The sequence below is a fragment of the Dama dama genome, chromosome X (genome assembly GCF_033118175.1).
Source record: "Dama dama isolate Ldn47 chromosome X, ASM3311817v1, whole genome shotgun sequence".
In the NCBI taxonomy this organism is placed as follows: Eukaryota; Metazoa; Chordata; class Mammalia; order Artiodactyla; family Cervidae; genus Dama; species Dama dama.
Genome location: NC_083714.1, coordinates 39,269,785 through 39,289,032, shown reverse-complemented (window position 1 = coordinate 39,289,032; position 19,248 = coordinate 39,269,785). Strand labels below are relative to the sequence as shown.

Genomic DNA, 19,248 nt, shown 5'->3' with positions numbered 1-19,248 from the left:
TAGGGCCATGCACTGGGTGCATGTGGCTCCTGGGAGAACTTCCATAACCCACATCTGATTGTTGGGAGGGCTGAACCTCAGAGAAGGAGGAGGGCTGGGGCCCAGCCCCTGAGTTCTCCTGGAGCCCAGCCCTTGCTCAACCTTCCCTCTTAGTACCCAGTACTTTGTCTTGACTGTGTTGGGGACAAGGGGTCCCTCTAAGATTTCTTCCTGAGTCAGTCCAGGCTTTCAGCATGTAACATGCTCTGTTCTTGAAAGCCTTACCACCACCTTGTGAAACGTGCCCTTTGAAAAAGAGTGGGGGGTGGGGGGACAGAGATCCTGCCTGCATGGGTCCTGCCAGCACTGTTACCCAGATCTCAGCTTTTCTTAGAAGGGGGAACAGAATAGATGGTGACAGACATGGCAGAGAGGGTGGTCCCCAGGAAGGCAGGGATGGTGAGCTTGAGTGACAAATGTCCAAGAGGATCAGGAACTCTGAGTGCATCCCCTCTTCAGCCTCTCCAGTCATGAATCAGGGACATTACCTGAGGTCCCACACATGAAGTGGTTGGGGAGCCCCCTGTGAGGTCCTTAGACTCAGGCCGAACTTCTTCTGGACAGTAGGGAAGCCCCTGGCTATCATCCAGCTGAGCTGGAGAGTGTCTGTCACCTGTTCACCCAGACCTGCACTCCTGGGGGTGGAGACTCAGTGACTTCAATCCACTTGGCTTCAAAGGGTGGCTCCTTCCATGGGGTCTTTCTTTGATGGATTTGGTCTTGAGGACGCCAATCACCGGGGTGTGTCCTGATTTCTGTAAATCATCCCTTGGTGGGTCTTGTGCTCTAAAATGCTTTACATGCCTGTTTGCACAGCTAACTGCTGGGTAAACACTCTCCCTAAGGCTGGAACATTAAGAAGATGGGTGAATGCAGGCTTTTGCTCACTTTGACCTGTCACAGACCTCTCAGAGGCCATTCACGGGTGAGTGCAGGCTCGTGGTTGCTCTGGCCTGTTACAGATCTCTCAGAGGCTATCCATTGGGTGAAAGCAGGCTCGTGGTCACCCAGGCCAGTCATAGACCTCTCAGAGGCCATCCGCTGGGTGAATGCACACTCGTAGTCACTCTGGTCTGTCATAGACCTCTCAGAGGCCATCAACTGGGTGAGTGCAGGCTCATGGTCACTTTGGTCTGTCATAGACCTCTCAGAGGCCTTTGACTGTGTGAGTGCAGGATCGTGGTCACTCTGGTCTGTCACAGAGCTCTCAGAGGCCATCCACTGCATGAATGGAGGCTCATGGTCACTCTGGTCTGTCACAGACCTCTCAGAGGCTGTCCACTGTGTGAATGCAGGCTCATGGTCACTTTGGTCTGTCACAGACCTCTCAGAAGCCATCTGCTGGGTGAATGTGGGCTCGTGGTCACTCTGCTGCACAGTCTCCACAGGGCTGTTGAGAGGCACTGTGTGACTGCCCCAGCTGGGGGCCACTTATTGCATTCTTGCTGCCCTCAAGCTAGGTATGGAGAAGGCTAATCCCAATGAGAAGTTACTTTCAGACTTCAGCTCACATCCTGTGAACTAGTATTCCAGCCTAAGCAGGTCACTTGGGGTTTCCTGTGTTAGTGCTCACAGCTCCCATCCCCTAGAGAGCATGCCTGATCTGGGGACACATGTCCTCTGCTGCTAAAGTGACATTAAACTGTGCTCCCAGGGATGGACCACAAAGGGTGATGGGAAAACTTCTGCCCTACTTGCTTGGAGGCCCTCTGCCCCCAGCCCCTGCCTTCTCCCCCACTCAGGCATGGAATGTGGGAGAGCAGGAGGGGGAACCTGGGTCCCCAGTGAGACCCTCTCAGCAAAGCTGGGCCTTGGTTGGGCTTGGAGGATGTGACCGAGAGTTTGCTGGACAGGATGCCACATTTAGAGGGCCTCCTGCAGTGTAGGTTTCAGGGTTACATAGCAACTAAATGCAGAGCAGGGTGGCTGAGCTGATGGATGTGGATCCTGCAGGCTGAACGTTGAACCCTGAATATTGGAAGACTGTCTGGAGTCACAGGACGTGCTTGCTGTCTCTGCTGAGATGATCTCAATGGGGACCCAGGTTCCCCCTCCTACTCTCTAGAAGCCGTCAGACTGAAGCCACTCCCCCCAGTAAGCCCTGAGGAAATTCGGGGAGAAAAAAAATGCCTGCTTTCTAGCAGCCATCAAAGTGCAGCCACTCCCCATGGTGAGCCCTGAAGAAACTTGGGAAGGAGAAGAATACCTTCCCTCTAGAAGCCATCAAACTGAAACCATTTCTCATGATGAACCCTGAGGAAACTCAGGAAGGAAAAGAATACCTGCTTTCTAGCAGCCATCAAAGTGCAGCCACTCCCCACTGTAAGCCCTAAGGAAACTTGGGAAGTAAAAGAATACTGCTCTTTAGCAGCATCAGACTGCAGCCACTCCCCACTGTGAGCCCTGAGGAAACTCGGGAAGGAGAATACATTCCCTCTAGAAGCCATCAGACTGCAGCCACTTCTCATTGTGAGCCCTGAAGAAACCTCGGAAGGGGAAGAATACCTGGCTCTCCATCAGCCTTCAGACTGCAGCCACTCCCCATGGTTATCCCTGAGGAAACTCGGGAAGGAGAAGAAAGGATACTGATCCCAGGTGGTAGGGTGTGTATCACAGGAAATGATTTTGGTGAGATGGCTGGTGCATCTTCCATACATAGAAAAGTGCTAAATTCCTTAACTTTAGATGCTGCATCCTGGTTTTGAAATCCTAAAAAATTCTTACTGAATAAAACATAACTGTCAACACCTAGGTTATAAATATTTTTATGTCTACACATATGAAGTAGAGACTTTGAAAGAACAGCAAAAGAAGACAGATCTTAACATTTGCAACACTGACACCAGTGGTAGATATTCCCCAAAGATGCAACTCATGGAGCAATTAGAACAATCATCACTCCTTTTTCCATAAGATTGTGGAATGGACAGTGACACTGAGGAATTGTTATAGGGAAGAACAAAATCTGACTCCATGTTGAATGTTTTACTTTAACCTTTGTTTCCTGTTGGTTTGTTCACTACAGGGATACTGTTCATACATAATGGCCTGCCTCAGGAAACGCTGACCTTCTGCCTTTGTTCAGGACCTGTCCACCTGTGGATGGCAACAGGAAGGGAGAAAGTACCACATCTCCTCCTGAGACTGGCCATTCCAGGAGATATTTGCCAGATTAATGGCCTTTTTACTTTATTTCCTCACCTCCCCAGCTCTGTGTTCTATAAAAGATACTGGCTTCCAGATTGTGACAAGACAGTTTCTTCAAGATATTAGTCTGCTATCTTCTCAGTCTGCCAGCTTTCCAAGTAAAGTCATATTCCTTGCCTCAGCACCTCACCTCTGATTTATTGGCCTGTTGTGGGGCAAGCAGAGTGAGCTTGGACTTGGTAATACTCCCACATGCCTTGCAGTCAGAAAATCAAAACATAAAATGGAAGCAATATTGTAACAAATTCAGTAAAGACTCTGAAAATGGACCATATCAAAAAGATCTGAAACCAAAAACCAAAGGGAACTCAGTGATTGTCTGAAATATTTATAAAGGCGTTAGTGCCCCTCGTGCCCATACCCCCTGAAGCCACACTGGAGAGTTTGGCCGTGTCTATTCAGGATACCCTCTCTGGACCCCAGGTGGAGGTGCTCTGCCCCTGATGCCCACCTGGGTCTCAGGCGGTAGAAGAGACACAACCTAGGGAGTCTCTGTCTGGTCCAGGGGAGTGTCACACCAGCCACCCTCTCTCCCTGCCCATAATAAATAAGGAGGGTTTTCAGCACCTGGGCAAGTGATGTTGTGGGCACCTGGACTGCCTTGTCCTTGTGAAGTTTGATGTGAAGACAACACAGAGAGAGAACCAGCCAAGAAGGATCCAGTGAGGAGGAAATCCCTCTTCACAGGGACCCTGGGAGACCCATGCACTCACTCTTCTCACCCTGCTCTGACTTTTTGGAACTGGCCTTTGTCATTCTCTGAGTAGGAGGTGGAAAGGACAACCCAGTCTCTCTTACACCTCCAGAGACCCAGGTGGGCACTAGGGGCAGCAGCATCTCCACCTGGAGTCCAGAGAGGGTGTCCTGAATGGACAAGGCCTAACCATTCAGTGAGGCTTGCCCTTGTCCATAGTGCACTGACCTGCTGCAGGGTCTCGGGTTCCCTGGCATCCAGTTCGCCCATCTCCAATCCCAGCTTGAAGTGTCTTGGGAGACACTTGCTGGCAGGCATTCAGGATTAGAAAGCTGCATGCCCAGTGAGAAGAAGCAGGAGGGGCAGGGGTCCAGCATGGAGTGTCCAAGGCCCCTCTGCTCCCCCAACCCAACCCTGCCTGCCATGGCCTTTCTCCCCTTTAGTATGTGACTTTGGGGCTGATGTTGCCAAATGCCTTCCTCTGGAAGAGAAGGCTCCATGACCACAGGAGGGGTGGAGGTGAAGAGGTGCTGTAGCCCTAAAGGAATCTTGAGAACTAACTTTCCTGAGCCCTGAACATACTGCCTGTTAAATCTGTACCAACCGAGGCCAAGATCCAGACAGATTCTGTGTGGAAACACTTTTCATGTCCAATGAGAGAACCAACTGAGGCCAAGATTTGGACAGATTCTCTGTGGAAACACTTTTCATGTCCAACAAGAGAGAGCCAACTGAGGCCAAGATCTGGACAGATTCTCTGTGGAAACACGTTTCATGTCCAACAACAGAACCAACTGAGGCCAAGATACAGGCAGATTCTCTCTGGAAACACTTTTTGTGTCCAAGAAGAGGACCAACTGAGGCCAAGATCTGGGCAGGTTCTCTGTGGAAACACTTTTCATGTCCAACAAGAGAGGATTTGTTAATAACCCACAGCCGAACCCTGAGATCTGGGGCGTGTTGTAATTGTGGAAACTGCAGGGAAGGTGTTTGAGAGGCTTCTTCCCAGGCATCTTCCTTGAGGCCCCCTGAAGTTACTGGTCCCAGACGGGGAGCACTCGCGCTTCTCTCCTTACTGCAGGCTGTACAGTGCCCCCAGCCTCACAGCCCCACTCTTCCGCCTCCCTCTGAGTTCAACAGAAACCTCCCAGTCACAAGGCCAAAGCACAGTCTTCTTGGTGAGCAGAACAGAGGCTGGTGGGAAGGTGGGTGGAGGCTGAAATCTTTTGTAGAAGAAAAACACGCATGTGCATTCCTGTGGGTGGTGGCCAGATGCTGCAGTAATTGGTGTTCCCTACACATTTGTGGGTGGGTTTTAGTTTCTGTATTTTCTAAAATTTCTTTTTTTTAAAAAAAACTGCATGTTATGAAATTTTTTTTTGCTATCAACCACGAGAACTTGCAAAATAAAATCTTTAAGGTTTTTTTTTTTTTTTTTTTTTGCTAAAATGTTACAGGAGTTTTCTCTTGGTGAGAGATGAACAGCCTCCTACTTTTAAATATTTATTTAATTGGCTGCACTGGGTCTTAGTTGTGGCATGCAGGGTCTTCAGTTGCAGCATGAGGGATCTAGTGCCCTGACCAGGGATTGAACCCGGCCCCCCTGTGCCGAGGTCCAGCCCCGGCAGGACCAGGAATACCCAAGGGATGGATGAGTGGCGTCAGCGAGGAAGAAGACAGACAGACATACACACACAGACGTTGTGTAGAAGAGGTAGCTTTTTTTTTTATTATTATTTTTAGGATAGCTCAGTTTTTATAGAATGAATGTTACCTCTCCCTTAAATCACCACATATTACATCAGATATTGGTTTGTGCGTCTGTCAATGTTTTTTTTTTCCATGTTTTTCCCCTAAGCATTCATCTAGAACGTTTCCGATAACAGGGTTTATACTTAATGTCCCGTACATAGTCTTCTTGCCTCAATGGCCTAACATTCTTACTCTAACAAAAACAATGTTCCACAAATCTCAGGTATAATGTAAATTCTTTGGACAATAAAACAATACATGGGAAGGGTCACAGTAACATGTTTGACATTTCTGAAAATAGTACCATGAGAAAAACCTGATATTTTTCTTTACCTAAAACCACAAAATCTCAATTTACAACGATTAACTATTAAACAGCAAAAACACCTCTAGAGCAGCAAAACACCTCTATTAATAGTAAGATAATGGCAGTAAAGCTGGTTAATATAAATCTTCTATTAAAATCCTACATACCCCATTTTCTAATTTTACAAAAATACCCATAATATCCCATGTTGTTTAAAGAAAGGGAAACAATGAACAAATAGCAGCAAGGAAATAGCAATAGTGAAAACCCTTTCAAACAAGGAGCAAGTAAACTAAAGCAGTATATCTACTTCTAAGTCTAAATACCTCTACTCTTTTCTATTCTAGAACATTATAATATTTTAAGCAAGCAGCCAAACTATACCTGTGGCCTTTTCTATTGTGACTTGATGTTTATGGTCGTGTCCTGAGCCAGAGCAATCTTGAGCATTTCCAAAAAGGCTTGGACTTTTCCAGCGAGGCCTTATTACTATATATTATCATTTCCAAAAATTAATAGAAAGCCCAACAACAGTAAGACAGAAGGAAGAAAGGGACATACCGGGCCCCTGGGACAACCTTGAGGGGAAGAGCTGCCTTGCAGGTTCCTCTCTCATTCCGTGACCTTGTCCCCGGGACAACCTCAAGGGGAAGAGCTGCCTTGCAGGCTTCTTTCTCATCCCGGCAGCTCCGGAGGGGACATATTGGGCCCCCGGGGCAGCCCCATGTGAGGAAGAGCTGCCTTGCAGGTTCCTCTCTCGTCCCATGACCTTGTCACGGACTGGGTGCATCCCGGTGGCTCCCAACATCTCCCCCTTTTTCATTTTTTAGAAGAGCAGAATGGAGTTCCAGAGAGACCTCTTTGATGCTCTTCGTCAGGATCCTAACAATGCAGGGAAGTAGAAGAAATAAAATTACAACTATAAAAATAGATGCCACAATTCCCAAGATAGACGACAGCAGGTTATTGTGAGAGACAAAATCTGAAAGGCTAGTAAAAAAATCATTGGCAGTTTGAGCAGTGGAAAAGTCAAGGTGAGATTGGTCTATGTCTTTGATTTCCTAATGGAGCTTGGTTAAATCTATACTAGTATCAGAACTATTCCAAATCCTGACAATGTGATTGTGAACTTGGTCCCAAGAATATGAAGAATCATTAACCTTTAAAGGAGTAACACAAATCCATCTATATTCTGCATGACATTTAAGAGACAGACACACACACACAAAAAAACAACAAAAAAAAAGAGACAGACACGTAAAGCCTGAAGCTCAGTGCCTATATGTAATACAGCTTCTTCTAAAGCATCTACTTTAGCTTCTAATTTTCTATCAATAGTTTCTTGAGTAGCAAGAGTAAGTGAAACGTTCTTAGATAGATCATTAACATGCTCAGCGGTATGCACTTGCTGTGAAAGTGAAACTGTGGTAACAGTAACTGAGGCTATGGAGGCTATCAATGCAGAGATCCCTAAAATTAACAGTCCAATCAACCTACGAGGTCTAAGCAATTCTTTAACTTGCTGTAGAACTAGCAATCCGTAATTATCATACCAGATACCCGTAATATTGACTGGTATCATAAGATAAGGAGGTCTTTTAAGAATAACAAAGGCTTGAACATTAAAAGAAGAAGTTATACAGGTAGATAATATGCATTGATCACAAGTTAATATTGTAGGTCCTCCAGTGTAATTAGGATATATTTGCAGTTTGTTGGAATCATTAGTATACATGAAAGCATAAGGTGATGGTAAACAAGCCTGAATATAGTACAATATAGTTCTATTGGGCCGAGTTGAAAGTATAGAGCTGGTTGCTGCTACAGCTCTCCGTAAGTCAGGCTGCCAATGTACGTGCCCGTCCCTCCGGTATGTTAGCATTGGAGGGACTAAGGCATTGTTGTGCCATCTAGAGGCAATCACTGGCCAGGGCACCACTGAATTTTTCCAATTTACAAATCTGTTGGTATAATTTTTAAGTTTTAGGATCATATTCAGGATTCGGATTACTCCAATCATTTATTGTAACATTTCCACCTCCAGCAATTGTATAATCAATGAGAGAGTCATAAGTACACAATTTCCATGGTGGGTACCCTATATCATAATTAATCATATTCCACACTTTATCAGATTCATTAGATGGTTTAGATGGAGGTCCTGAACACTTAGAATAAGGTGGTGGAGCCTTGTCTTTAGTTTGACTATAAGGATCCAAGATTCCCGGCAATCTCAAGAACATCGACCAAATATATCTGGCCTTTTGGCCATTTGCTGGTGAGTCAGTTAAAATTGCCTTTTTAGAGGCTCCCACACAGCCGACTTTAGACTGTGTATTCATCATTTTTTTAGTCTCATTGTGGGGAAAATTAAAGCAAATTGGTGGGTTACTAGTTAGCCCATAATACGTAAAATTAAAATTAATTGTATATTTCCCCGTATGATAAGGAGAATAGGATCCACCAAGCACTTTAGGTTTATCAGAAGTTACCCTTATTGGCATTTCATCCCAAGTAACAACCTGTAAAATTGGTGGATCTGGAAAATAAGCCCAATAAGCATCATGAGAAGAGACCAATATTACCTGACATGAAAGTAGAGCCAAGATGGCAAGGAAGTGGTTTTCAGCAATAACTGGAATCTTTCGAGATTTTACTATGATCCATGGCGAGATGACAGAGACGCTTGACTTGGCCCCACGTTGTGTGGCTTGAGAAGGTCGTTGATGCAGCCATGGTCTTTTATGATGATACTGAGATGACATTCCCACGAGTGATAGGCGGGCCAGCTGATCAATGAGAGGATCTTCAGGAGGTGGTGTAGATGCTGAGCTGGATGGAGGGGATTCCTTGGCGGCGGTTGAGGGGATGGCAGTGGTGGCAATTTCCTTTTCATCATCCGAGGCATCGGGGGCCGGTAATTTCTTAATGGGTTGTTGGACATGTCGAATTAATCTATCTGGAATCCACAAGGGAGAATCTGCATTCTGTGGAAAAACACAAGCATAGCCTCTACCGCTGGTTAATAATACATCAGGTCCCTTCCATTTTCCAGAAAGAAGGTCCTTCCAGCGCACCAGAGGCTTTGGGTTATTGTGTTCCAGATTCCAATGATGCAACATGGCTGTATTACCTTGTAGATCAGTATTGAGATTATTGAGCACGAACAGGGCATGCTGCAAAACATGATGAGGGGAGCTGTACTTAAATTCTCCCTCTTGTAATTTAGTAATTTGAATTTTTAAGGTTTGGTGAGCTCTCTCTACTATAGCTTGCCCTTGAGGGTTATAGGGAATTCCTGTAGAGTGGGCAATGTTAAATCTAGCACAGAAATCTTTAAATGATTTGGAAGTATAAGCAGGAGCATTATCGGTTTTTAAAGCTTTAGGAATGCCTAAGTAAGAGAAGCAGGTAAACAAATGCTGTACCCCATCTTTGAAGGCTTCCCCCGTTCAGGCAGTAGCCACTATGGCATGAGAACATGTGTCTACAGTGACATGTACAAAGGACAATTTACCAAAAGACTGAATGTGAGTAACATCCATCTGCCACAATACATTAGGGAGTAGGCCTCTCAGGTTAAGTCCAAAGGTCAGAGAAGGCAAGGTTGTAGGGCAATGGGCGCAGGCCCACACTATTTCTCATGAAGCCTCTCTTGGAATTTGGAATTGGCATCTTAACACTGAGGCATTTTGATGATGCTTTAGCTTTTTCTAAAGCTGTAGCAGTGTAAGGTTTGGTAAGAGCATCAGCAAGTTCATTATATGCATGTAAGGGACCAGGTAATTTAGAGTGCGCTCGAATGTGCCCTACAAAAAATGACTTACTTCGGCTCTAAATCTGCTGCTGCAGTTCAGAGAGCAGCTGGAAAATAGTGGTTTTGTTTTCTGGCAGTACTGCAGTCTCGATATGGGGGAAATAGCCTTACCACATATTGTGAATGAAAAAAGAGGTTAAACTCATGATCTGCAAACATTGCAAAGGCAGCAATAACGGCCCTTAACTCCGCCTTTTGAGAAGTTTCTCCTGTTAATATAACCTTAGTAATATTTTTAGTAAGAATAGCTGCTTTTCCATTAGATGACCCATCTGTAAATATATTACAAGTTGTTTGCAAAGGCTTATTTTTACAAAGCACTGGAAAGATAACTGGGTGCTTGGACATGAATTGTAATATAGGACTGGAAGGCATATGATGCAATACCTGACCTGAATAGCTGCCTAAAGCTATCTGCCAATCTGTATCGAAGCCTACCAAAGAATCCAATTGCTCTTTTGAATATGGTACAATAATCTCTTGCGGCTCCTGACCAAACAGTTTTATGCTTTGTTTGCGTACCTTGACAATCAAACTAGCTACAAGCCCAGGATATGGGGCCACAACCGTTTTAGCAGTTGCAGGCAAATGAATCCACTCTAGGGGTCTGTTTTGCCAAAACACTCCTGTGGGAGCCACCGCTGTGGGAAGCAGTAACAACTGCCAACTTTTTGCATAATCTAATCTGAGAACCTGAGACTGTCGCAAAGCCTGTTCGACCAGGGCCAAGGCCCCTTTTCCCTCAGGAGTTAGAGCTCTAGGTGAAGAAGGATCAGCATCTCCTTGCAATATATTAAACAGAGGCTTCAATTCTGCAGTAGTTAATCTTAAAAAAGGCCTGATCCAATTAATATCTCCCAATAATATTTGGAAATCATTTAAAGTATTTAAGTGGTCAGTCCTCAGCTGTAAAGGCTGATGAGTGACTGTTTCTGAATTTAAGAGTCTGCCTAAATAGGTTATTGGAGGATTAACTTGAATCTTTTCTGGAGCAATTTTAAGTCCCTCACTCTGTAAGGCTTCCTCTAATTTTTGCAGAGCTTCGTGCAAAATAACTCTATCTGCATATGCCAAAAGTATATCATCCATATAATGTATCAAATAAACTTCAGGATATTGGCTTCTAACACGTTGAATTGCTTTATCCACAAACTTTTGACAAAGTGTAGGACTATTTTTCATTCCCTGAGGAAGTACTTTCCATTGATATCTCTGATAGGGCTGGTTAAAATTCATTGAAGGTAGGCTAAATGCAAACCTCTTCCTGTCCTGTATAGTCAGAGGGATGGTGAAAAAACAATCCTGCAAATCTATAACTATCACATTGTACCCTTTTGGGACAGCAACCGGGGAAGACAGTCTCGGTTGCAGAGCCCCCATATCTTCCATGGTAGCGTTTATTGCTCTAAGGTCCTGCAGCAATCTCCATTTCCCAAATTTCTTTTTTATAACAAATATAGGGGTATTCCAAGGGCTATTAGAGGGTTCTATATGCCCTGCCTCAAGTTGTTCTTGTACTAAGGCTGTGGCTGCTGAGTTTTTCTGATGTTAATGGCCATTGTTCAACCCATACTGGGCTTTCTGATTTCCAGGTGATGGGGTCAGCAGTACGAACAATGGCCTCCATTATAAATTTGGATATCCTAAGCCCAATCATTGATTATTAACATGTAGTTCTACAGGGTATAACCTGCCCTGCTGGTTTTTTCCTAACCCTTTCTGAGGATCATATTTCATTTGCAGCATTTGAGCTGATACTTTTTCATCTGGGCTATACAACAAAATTCCCATTTGGGCTAAAATATCTTGTCCCCATAATGTGAGGGGGAGAGAAGATATTACATAAGGCTGGAAGGTGCCCTGATGACCTTCTTCTTCTTGCCAAGATAATATTTGTGAGCTTTTCACCACCGAGGGTGCTTTCCCTGGACCCACAAGTTTATTAGCCGTGGTTTGTGTGGGCCAAGAATTAGGCCAGTCTTTGCCAGCTATGCAGGAAACGTCTGTTCCAGTGTCCAGCAATCCTACCATGTTTTTACCATTAAGCTTTAATGTTTTCATAGGTCTTTTCTGGGTAATTTCTTGTACCCAGAATACAAGGTCACTAGAGCCAAATCCTTTGTTTCCCCTATCTGCCTGTGTGGCTGTGGATCCCATAGAACAATAAGGCAAAAGTAATAATTGGGCAATTCTTTGATCTTTATGAATTTGTTGCGTTTTAGTGGGGGGTGAAATCATTGCCTGTTTCTCCAGTATAATCTGAATCTATGACTCTGGGAATAACAGTAAGACCTTGAAGAGAAAGCGAACTCCATCCCAAAACAATTTCCATGACTCCTTTTGGAAGGGGTCCCTTAACCCCTGTTGGTATTCTAACCACGGGTGAATCAGGAGTTAATATTGTTGGGGTGGTGGAACGGAGGTCCAATCCTGCACTCCCTGGGGTTGCTCGGCAGAGCTCTGAGATGGAACAAAGGGGATGAACGGGTTGAGAGAAGTTGCCCCTATCATTGTCGGGGTCTGGGGCCCATACATAGAGCAAGCCTGTTTCAATTCCTTTAGTAACTTCATAGGTAAGGGCTCCCAGACTGGTTCATCATCCTCAAACTCACCAAACACTATTAGAAAGCATGCTGAAATAGTAGGATCCTCATCGGCATCTTTCAACCTCCTATGAGGGTAAGGTGCTCCATTACCAGCATATGGGGGAGGAGGAGGAGCTGAAGGAGGTCTAGGTGGTCTAGGAGGTCTTGGACCAGATTTAGGAACCTCTAGCTTTAAAGGATTTTTAAGAGTGGCTTAGGTTGAGGCTTTGCCACAGAAAAAGTACAATCTCTCTCCTTCTCATAATATCTAGCTGCAGCTTCTTCCAAATCTTCCTCATCTTGAGGGCTCAATTGATCATCATCATCATTCAAGCATGCTGCAGCCATCATCTCCCTAAGTTCTTTGCAACCTTCTTGTTTGGGATCCAAATTATCTTTTTTGGATGGAACTCTTTCAACCTCTGGGGTAGGGTCAAGTGCATCCCTAATTAAATTCCAGAGAGAAAAAGTCTCAGCTGGAATACCCTCAGGGCCATGATATGAATAATACTGTTTAAGTGTTTCTCCCACCTTATGCCAGGTGTCCATACTTACGGTGCCCTCTTCAGGAAACCAAGGGCATTGCTCTTGTACAAAAGAAAAGAAAGATGATAAAGTAGACCTGGAAACCTTAATTCCTCTCTTCATTAATAAATGCTTAATTATATCAATAAATAACTGTCTTTCCTTAGATTCTCTGTTACCCATGTTCTGAAATCTCTAATAAAGGTCTCTAATAAATATCTCACTGTTCACCCGTCTCACCCTACCTATCCTATGCAGGGGGGTCTGTAGCACCCTAGGTGAAGTCCTGGCCACCCCGAAAATGAAATATTAAGGGGCTTACCCTTTGGGTCCCTGTTCGTGGCGCCACCTGCTGAGGTCCAGCCCCGGCAGGACCAGGAATACCCAAGGGATGAGTGGCGTCGGCAAGGAAGAAGACAGACAGACATACACACACAGATGTTGCGTAGAAGAGGTAGCTTTTTTTTTTATTTTTAGGATAGCTCAGTTTTTATAGAATGAATGTTACCTCTCCCTTAAATCACCACATATTACATCAGATATTGGTTTGTGCTTCTGTCAATGTTTTTTTTTTTTCCATGTTTTTCCCCTAAGCATTCATCTAGAACGTTTCCGATAACAGGGTTTATACTTAATGTCCCGTACATAGTCTTCTTGCCTCAATGGCCTAACATTCTCACTCTAACAAAAACAATGTTCCACAAATCTCAGGTATAATGTAAATTCTTTGGACAATAAAACAATACATGGGAAGGGTCACAGAAACATGTTTGACATTTCTGAAAATAGTACCATGAGAAAAACCTGATATTTTTCTTTACCTAAAACCACAAAATCTCACTTTACAACGATTAACTATTAAACAGCAAAAACACCTCTAGAGCAGCAAAACACCTGTATTAATAGTAAGATAATGGCAGTAAAGCTGGTTAATATAAATCTTCTATTAAAATCCTACATACCCCATTTTCTAATTTTACAAAAATACCCATAATATCCCATGTTGTTTAAAGAAAGGGAAACAATGAACAAATAGCAGCAAGGAAATAGCAATAGTGAAAACCCTTTCAAACAAGGAGCAAGTAAACTAAAGCAGTATATCTACTTCTAAGTCTAAATACCTCTACTCTTTTCTACTCTAGAACACTATAATATTTTAAGCAAGCAGCCAAACTATACCTGTGGCCTTTTCTATTGTGACTTGATGTTTATGGTCGTGTCCTGAGCCAGAGCAATCTTGAGCATTTCCAAAAAGGCTTGGACTTTTCCAGCGAGGCCTTATTACTATATATTATCATTTCCAAAAATTAATAGAAAGCTCAACAACAGTAAGACAGAAGGAAGAAAGGGACACACCGGGCCCATGGGACAACCTCGAGGGGAAGAGCTGCCCTGCAGGTTCCTCTCTCGTCCCATGACCTTGTCACGGACTGGAGCTCAGAGTCCTAGCCTCTGGACCAGCAGGGGATGCTGCAGTGTCCTACTCAAAAAAAATTATTTTTGGCTGTGCTGGGTCTTCGTTGCTGTGCGGGCTTTTCTCTGATTGTAGGGAGTGGGGGCTACTCTCTAGTTTCTGTGCTTGAACTTCTCACTGTGGTGGCTTCTCTTGTTTGGAAGCACAGGCTCTAGGCACTTGGGCTGCAGTAGTTGTGCATGGACTGTTGCTCCACAACATGTGGGATCTTCCCAGATCAGGGATTAAACCCGTGTCTCCTGCATTGGCAGGCAGATTCTTAACCACTGCACCACCAAGGAAGTCATTCCCTTCCCCACTTCCTGCCAACCTCTTGCTTTAAAAAAAAAAGACTAAAAACAACCTGTTTAGTAAATTTTCAGGAGTCTGAGTTCAGAGGTCTGTGGTGTCATTCTCCCAAAGGGTTCACATACTGGTTGGGCTCATGAGTCTGGCTACCAAGGCTGGTCTGGTGGGTGAAGACAGGCTTGGCCTCGGTGCTCTGCCCTCACCTACTCACCCAGGGTCCCTGAGCCCTGGCAGCCAAGCAGAGCAGCACACAGGTGGGGCTGATACAGCTGTGGGGCCTCTGCGGTCAGAGTGGAGTGTGCGGTGGAGGCAGGTGGCTGTCCTGTCACCATGACTGCTACTGTCCTGTGTGCCTGTGCAGGGCAGTCACGGTGTCAGGTGAGGCCTGGCCACTGTCATGGGGACAGGATGGGACCTCAGACAGCTCACACTCCCACTCCCCCCACCTCAGTTCCACTTCAGATCGTGGCTTGTGGCTGCTGGCAGCTCCCCAGGGCTGGGAGGCTGGCTAAAGCACCAGCACCAGCCTCCTTGGTCAAAGTCAGCTGAGACCCCAAGCTCTGGGGTCACACACCACCACTGCTGCCATACAGGTAGTCCCACTTCTGTGAGAGAGGGCCTGTGCAGGGCTGTGGGTGATGGGTGATTTGGGGGTGTTGTGGGCTGGCCCAAGAGTCAGCTTTTTGAGGGGAGAGGAGGGGAGGGGAGGGGAAGGAGAAGCTTTGAAATGCTCAGGCTTGCAGGGGATTCCAGTCCCAACTCTGGTGGGAGGTGCAAGTGAGAAGCCCCTATAAGTTTCTGGGTCCCCACCGTATTTCAGTTGAAGCCTCTCTGCCTGCACCAGCTGTAATTCCCCCTCCTGTGGACCCTGCCTAAAGCCACAGATGGGAAGTTTACGTGGCTTCCCTTCCTGTAGAGAAACCAAGCCATAGACAAACATGTTCCTTTAAGAAAGCAAGAAAGAAACGAGAAAATAATAGTGGGTAGTTATTACTGACACGGTTCATGTAGAGACACTTCACAAGCCTGACACAGGGAGGGGACTGAGGGTTGTTGCCCCCAGTTTTGGAGTTAGCACCTGCCCCCGCCACCCAACCCCGGCCCATGGCTCACTCTCCCCTTGGTATCTTCTGGTGACCGGGCAGAATTCAGCCTCCTGAACATATTCTGGAAGGATCAGGACAAGGCAGAGGTCATTCACAGAGGGGAGGGTGTAGTCAACTCTTAAGAACGCCATTGCCTCCACTCTGTGTCAAAGCTCAGTTCTGGGTCTAAGCAAGCGTGGCTTCCTGGTGTGGTCACCACATCCACTCACCGAACGGGGGCGGGGGGTCGCTTTGTGTCCATCTTGTCCCCACGTGCAGCCTAGTCACCCCTGGGACCTGTACTGTGTGTGTACCTGCTCTCCTCACAGCGCACCCTGTGGTCCATCAGACTTCACTCATAAAAGGGAAGTGTAAGAATGAACTATTCCGTAGTTAAGAATTTCAAGGTTGCAACAGCATTGACCAAAGCACGTGGGCACAGGTGGAAGGCCCATGCATTAGAGAAGCTGCTGTGTGGGCTTCGAGGACCCTCCGTGTGGGGGGTGGGATGGGGGCTGGACAGGGAATTTCCTGTACACGTGACTCCAGGCTCTGTTCTTGGCGGGGTGGGGGCAACTGTCGGCACTGCCTGTCTGTGTGGAGGGGCTCTGGGGCTGCCCAGCTCAGCAGGAATGGCAACAGTGGGAAGGCAGGTCACCCTCCCTTAGCATCCCTGACCTCACATGTCCTCATCAGGGCAGCCAAGTGCCTAAACGACCCCTTCCTTGTCTAGCTCTGAAGACCTGGAAGATGTAGAGGCTGAAGGACATGCAGAAAACAACATTCTGTAAAGCAATTATCCTTCAATTAAAAAATTTAAAAAAGATTAAAGAAAAAACACAAAGAACAGCAACGGTGGGGCTTGCATTCTCAGCCAGCCTCTGCCAGATTCTGCCTGTGCTTATAAAACAGACCAAAACGCTGGTGGCTCCCACCCTCTATCACAGATGAGGATAGACACACAGAGGGGTTAAGCATCTTGCCCCAGGTCACACAGCGGCTGAGTGAAGGGCTGAGAACTGGACCCCTGTGGTCAAACTAGGAATCCAGATGCTGTGATGACCCTGAGGGAGTGGGAAAGACACAGTGAGGGAAACCAGATGGCCCAGGCTGAGCCAGGGACACACACATGCACACACACACACACACACACACACATGCATGTCCTTTACCTTTGAGGCTACAGAAGTCAGAGGAAGACAGAGAGCAACCAGGAGAGGCCAAAGGAGACTCGAGGTCTATAAGGAGGAGAGGCCACACTTCCCAGGAGGCCAGGGTTTTCTCTTCCCTGATGAGTCTGTCTCAAACACAAACTCCTCTCCTTGGACCCAGGAACTGACTGTCCAGTGACCTAACTGAGTTGGCTCCAGAATCAGGCCTTCCCAGGGGTTCAGCTACCACTGAAACCCACGGCTGTCAGTAATAAGGGGGGAATGAGGACATAGGCTGGGCTTCAGATTTGTTTGGAGACAAAACGTATTAGGAGTACAAAAAAACCATGAAGGCAATTGACATGAATATTTCCAGAACACTTAAGAAACCCTGCAAACATAGGCCTTCTCTTGTGTGTGTGTCCTCTGGTGTGTGTTGAGACTGTATTGGTCTTTATCTAACTGGCTTACTTCACACTGAAGCTTTGCACACACATTCCACAAACACAGGGCTTTTCCCGTGTGTGTGTCCGTCCTCCGGTGTCTAAAGAGATTTGACTTCACACTGAAGCTTTGCCCACACTTCACACAAACAGAGGGCATCTCCCCTCTGTGTGTCCTCTGGTGACTGATGAGTTGGGACTTATACTGAAGATCTGCCCATATTCCCCACAAACATAGGGCTTCTCCTCTGTGTGTGTCCTCTGGTGTGAGATGAGACTGTACTGGTGTTTATCTATCTGGCTTACTTCACACTGAAGCTTTCACCACACTTTTCGCCAACACCAGGCTTATCCCGTGTGTGTGTCCTTTGGTGTGTGATGAGACTGTTTTGGTGTTTATCTATCTGGCTTATTTCACACTGATGCTTTTCCCACACTTTCCACAAACACAGGGCTTCTCCCGTGTGTGTGTCCATCCTCCGGTGTCTGGTGAGATTTCACTTCACACTGAAGCTTTGCCCACACTCCTGACAAACATAGGGCTTTTCGCCTGTGTGTGTCCTCTGCTGCTTGATGTAACGGGACTTATGACTGAAGATTTGCCGGTATTCCCTGCAAACATAGGGCTTCTCCTGTGTGTGTGTCCTCTTCTGTGTGATGAGACTGTTTGGTGTTTATCTATCTGTCTTACTTCACACTGAAGATTTGCCCACACTTTCCACAAACACAGGGCTTCTCCCGTGTCTATGTCCATCCTCCGGTGTCTGGTGAGATTTGACTTCACACTGAAGCTTTGCCCACATTCCCCACAAACATAGGCCTTCTCCCCTGTGGGTGTCTTCTGGTGCTTGATGATATGGGACTTATGACTGAAGATTTGCCCATATTCCCTGCAAACACAGGGCTTCTCCCGTGTGTCCTCTGGTGCTTGATGAGATGGGATTATGACTGAAAATTTGCCCATATTCCCTGCAAACATAGGGCTTCTCCTGTGTGTGTGTGTCCTCTGGTGTGTGATGAGACGGTATTGGTGTTTATCTATGTGCCTTACTTCACACTGACACTTTGCCCACACTTTCCACAAACACAGGGCTTCTCCCTTGTGAGTGTCCGTCCTCTGGGGTCTAATGAGATTTGACTTCACACAGAACCTTTGCCCACACTCCCCTCAAACATAGGGTTTCTCCCCTGTGTGTTTTCTCTGGTGCTTAATGAGATGGGACCTATGACTGAAGATTTGCCCATATTCCCTGCAAACATAGGCCGTCTCCTGTGTGTGTGTCCTCTGGTGTGTCATGAGACTCTATTGGTGTTTATCTATCTGGCTTACTTCCCACTGAAGCTTTGCCCACACTTTCCACAAACACACAGCTTTTCCCGTGTGTGTGTCCGTCCTCTGGTCTAATGAGATTTCACTTCACACTGAAGCTTTGCCCACACTTCCCACAAACACAGGGCATCTCCCCGGTGTGTGTCCTCTGGTGCTTGATATGATGGGATTTATGACTGAATATTTGACCATATTCCCTGCAAACATAGGGCTTCTCCTGTTTGTGTGTCCTCTGGTGTGTGATGAGACGGTATTGGTGTTTATCTATGTGTCTTACTTCACACTCACGCGTTGCCCACACTTTCCACAAACACACGGCTTCTCCCTGGTGTGTGTCCGTCCTCCGGTGTCTAATGAGACTTGACTTCACACTGAAGCTTTCCCCACACTCCCCACAAACATAGGGCTTCCCCCCGGGGTGTTTCCTCTGGTGCTTAATGAGAAGGTACCTATGACTGAAGATTTGCCCATATTCCCTGCAAACATAGGGCTTCTACTGTGTGTGTGTGTCCTCTGGTGTGTGATGAGACTGTATTGGTGTTTATCTATCT

At 46.1% G+C, this 19,248-nt stretch overlaps 1 protein-coding gene across 1 annotated transcript in view; it reads right to left on the bottom strand.

The window, feature by feature from the left end:
* Nucleotides 1-5,641: 5,641 nt before the first annotated feature.
* LOC133052615 (uncharacterized) overlaps nt 5,642-19,248 on the bottom strand; it is a 56,533-nt gene continuing 42,926 nt past the window's right edge. The window contains exon 3 of the mRNA XM_061137543.1: nt 5,642-8,986. Coding sequence (XP_060993526.1) covers nt 8,955-8,986 — 32 coding nt within the window. The 3' untranslated portion in view covers nt 5,642-8,954. The remainder of the gene's footprint in view (nt 8,987-19,248) is intronic.